The 4,318-nt window shown below is 38.4% G+C and overlaps 1 protein-coding gene across 1 annotated transcript in view; it reads left to right on the top strand.

Moving 5' to 3' along the window:
- Window positions 1-4,318, top strand: part of LOC109951063 (traf2 and NCK-interacting protein kinase-like) — a 107,777-nt gene that overhangs the window by 65,201 nt on the left and 38,258 nt on the right. The window contains 1 exon segment of the mRNA XM_020585337.1: window positions 740-831. Within this exon segment, the coding sequence (XP_020440993.1) occupies window positions 740-831 (92 nt within the window).

Raw genomic sequence — 4,318 nt, 5'->3', positions numbered from 1 at the left:
TTTTGAGATCTCTGCCCAACCATGCTCACCATGACAATAGGCATCGGTCGACACGGGAGGATTCAAGCACAGGCAACGACTCTCACCGATACTGGGCTATAACGACTCAGTCGTTAGGGGACATTGTTGGCCTTCAAAGGACTGAAACACCACCGAGGGGGATAAATATCTCCGGCTCAACACCAGTCAGTCAGAACTGATGAAGCCTCTTGGATGAGAGGTGAAACGTCTTCAACCTAGAAATCTAGTCCAGTTTTTTCTAAGTTTTTTCAGCTCACATATAAAAAAAATCTTCTCAACTCCCCAAAATTGTATCACATTTCAAAAACGTTTTTGCTTTATTTAAGCATGTACTTTCAAAATACCCTCACTTGTCAAATATTTGGTACAAATGAGCCTCACTGTATAAAAATGTCCCCACTCTCAAAACTCAAACTGGTCAAAATGTGGTCAGTTTTTATAAATGTCTACATTTTCCAAACATGTTCTTATTTCCCAAAATGCTCACACTTTCCAAACTGCTCTCATATCCTCGAAGTGTCCTCGTGGTCTAAAAGTCAAACTGTTTTCCAAATGTCCTCACTTTGGTAATGTATGCTCATTTTTCAAAAATGTCACGCTCAAGCTCTGAAAATGAAACTGGTCCCACGAGACCACAGATGCATGCAGGCATGTTTCATTACCAAGTAACAGGCGTGTGTTTTACAGAAGAGTAACTCACACTTGTGTTTGTGTTCAGGTAATTCAGCCACAAAGGCTGAAGGCTCAACACTTTCTTCCCATGAGACCAAAGATGACAGCAGAGAGGGGTCCCGGCCCAGCAGGCCTGCGGTGAGTCCGCAAACACATGCACTCAGAGTCGTGTCTTTCTGTAGTTGGGAGGACACTGCGCAGTCCCGCCTCTCACCCTGACATCAGCCATAACAACTAATGGTACGGTTATGCACAGCCCTGCCTTACAATGGCCACAGGTAAAAATGATGCTGCTAGTTTACAAATCGAAGATCCATGAAGCGTCAAACAGAAGGAGCCACTTCCTGATGCATTTTGATGGGCCCCAACTCAGATATTTGTATGGATGCTGATTCAGCAAAATGTGTGAAATTGGACATTCATGCTTCTATCCAGAACTTTTCTGAACTTCATACTTTTGAAATATTTAACTTTATTTTGAAAATCTTTCTCCATTCAAATGAATGAGGAAATTCTACTTCAGCATAATTTCAGGTATCAAAATGTTCAGCTCTTCAAGGACATTCATGCTTCTCTTCAGAGTTTTTATAAACTTCATACATTTACAATATTTAGCTTTATTTTGAAAATCTTGCCCCATCCAAATAAATGGGAAAATTCTACTTCAGCATAATTTCATCTATCAAAATGTTCAGCCCCTCTTGGACATTCATGCCTTTATTCAGAACTTTTCTGAATTTCATATTTTTGAAATATTTAGCTTCATTTTGAAAATCTTGCCCCATTCAAATGAATGGGAGAAATTCTACTTCAGCATAATTTCAGCTATCAAATTGTTCAGCCCCTCTTGGACATTCATGCTTCTATCCAAAACTTTTCTGAACTTCATACTTTTGAAATATTTAGCTTTATTTTGAAAATCTTGCTCCATTCAAATGAATGGGGAAATTCTACTTCAGCATAATTTCAGGTATCAAAATGTTCAGCTCTTCAAGGACATCCATGCTTCTATTTAGAATTTTTCTAAACTTCATCCTTTTAAAATATTTAGCTTTATTTTGAAAGTTTTGCCCCTTTCAAATGAATGGGGAAAATTCTACTTCACCATACTTTTAGCTATTTAAGGTATCAGAATGTTCAGCTCTTCAAGGATATTCATGCTTGTCTTAAGGATTTTTCTAAACTTTATACCTTTGAAATATGTAGCTTTATTTTGAAAGTCATGCCCCATTGAAATGTATGGGGGAAATTCTATTTCAGCATAATTTCAGGTATCAAAATGTTTAGCTTTTCAAAGACATTCATGCTTCTCTTCAGGATTTTTGTGAACCTTATACCTTTGAAATATGTAGCTTTATTTTGAAAGTTTTCCCCCATTCAAAATAATGGGAAATTTGTACTTCAGCATACTTTCAGGTAGATATACCTTTCAGGTGTCAAAATGTTCAGCGTTTTCAGGGCCATCCTTCAGCACACTGCATGCACACGCATTTTTGACAGGAAATGCATTTCTCTAGTTGTGTGGATGCTGTGAATCATCCACACTATGTTATCCTGTTTTTTATTATTGTGTGAAGGCGAATCACCCACACTATGTTATCCTACTATTTATTATTAGTGTGGATGCTCGCATCCACACTAATAATAATAAAGAAGAAGATAAGAGTGTGGATGCTCTATTATTCTGGGTTCCGCCGCTGTTCTTCGGCACCTAACTCCTTCAGCATACTTTCACCTAGAAGGGCCATTGAGGTATCAAACTGTTCAACTTATTAAGGACATGTGTGCTTGTATACAGAATTTTTATAACCTTTATACTTTTTAAGCTATTCAGCTTTTTTTCATCATATTTTTCCCCATTGGAAATGAATGGGGCAAAGTTGGAAGCTTAATATCTCCGGCATACCTTGGGCTAGAAACACCATTTCAACTCTATTCAACTCGTGAGACGTTCAGCTACCAATGGTCTTTATCTTTTATGGTTTCTTTATAATTGACATTTATATTTTGCCTATTTGTCCATAGACAATGAATGGGCCAATACAATCCAATGCCATTGGCTGCCTATGCGTCACGTGACTCCCCGGTCTAGCAGCTCTCGCTATGCTTTTCCTCTTCCTCATTGCCGCTTTTGTGCTCCTATTATGCCATTCTTAAGCTTTATACACATATAATAGATGACAATCGTAGAGAAAATTGTCACGAATTCAGCTGTCAGTGTTACTGAGATTGGATGAATGGTATTTGCGTAAGTCGCACATTCCAGCGCATACCGTCTCACTGTTCCATAGACTTGCAGTCTAACCAGCGCTTCAGAAGATCCGCTGAAAGGAAATGTCGGGGTATTTATAAATCGCCACAGTTCCTTCATTTTATTTAATGTATTGGCCGCAGAAGAGCTACGATCTACTGCCTCTCTCCCCTGTCTCTTTCTGCAGACGCTCCCAGCTGATTCTCATCAGCTGGACATTTAGGAGCGGCTCAGATGCGCTGATACCTCCAGTTAGCCAGTTACAACAGTAAATTGTAGCTCTTGCTACACAGTTTGGCCGCAGAAGAGCTACTGTTTATCTCTTACCTACAATGATTGCTACTGTAATGAGCTTGAGCCTTCCCGCTACGCTATTTTCCATAGCGATTATAGTCTTATAAACAGCAGTCTATAAAACAAAATATGCTTGAACTTTGGACAGTAATTGCATACCTTGAGCACTGCTAGAGGGCAGGAAACCATTTTCAGTTCAGTTTGACTTAATAAGGACACATTCTGGACAGTTCCACTTTTTAGTGGAGGGATGACAGAATGAAAAGTGTCAATGTAAATACCACTATAGTTTTATTACAAAAGACAGAACACAGCAACAACAGTGTCAAATCTGAATAGACAAACACAAAACAAATTTACTATTTTTTACAAATAAATAGAACTGACCAGCAGGGAGTACAGCATTTCTCTATGCAGTCCAGATGGGTCCAATTTTGATTGATAGTTGAGATTGTGCTGCAGTTTTTGGTTTGTTGTACCATGTCTTGATTGTGTTAATAATCAGACTATTGGAGGAGATGAGCTGAAGGCTGAATCAGTGAAGACAGTAGACGTGTGTTTCCAGTTTCAGAGAAAACAAGTAAAAACAAACCAAAAAAAAGAACACAGAGAAAAAAAAGAAAACTAAAACTATCATTAACCAGGTTAGCCACCCTGCCACTGTAAACCCCAACCCACCCTGATAAATGCACAGCCCAAACCGCTACAAAGGAATGCTCATTGAAATGTGATAAATAGGAATAAAAATAGAGTACTTAAAAATGGAGACCTGTATGGATTTGTATAATCTGTACAATGTATATTTACAAGTATTGCACTGAGGGTTATTGTCCTGTCATACTGTTGTGAGTCCAGTGTTAATCAGAGTGAAAGCCCAGGTGAAGAAGCTGTCCCTCTCACATTGTTGTGCAGCAAAAGATCAGCTGTAATGGAGGGTTAGACCCAGTTTAACTTGAAGAAATAAAAACTACATTGAAATGAAAACTTCAGTCTTAATTGTTAGTGGCTCCTTATCAAACACACAAAGCTGTGCAACATGATCAACAAAAGAATATATACAATGAGGAACAGAAGTATTTG

This window comes from Monopterus albus, unplaced genomic scaffold, assembly GCF_001952655.1.
Source record: "Monopterus albus unplaced genomic scaffold, M_albus_1.0 scaffold362.1, whole genome shotgun sequence".
NCBI classification, from domain to species: Eukaryota; Metazoa; Chordata; class Actinopteri; order Synbranchiformes; family Synbranchidae; genus Monopterus; species Monopterus albus.
The sequence above is the reverse complement of the archived record's forward strand: the minus strand, read 5'-3'. Positions and strand labels throughout refer to the sequence as shown.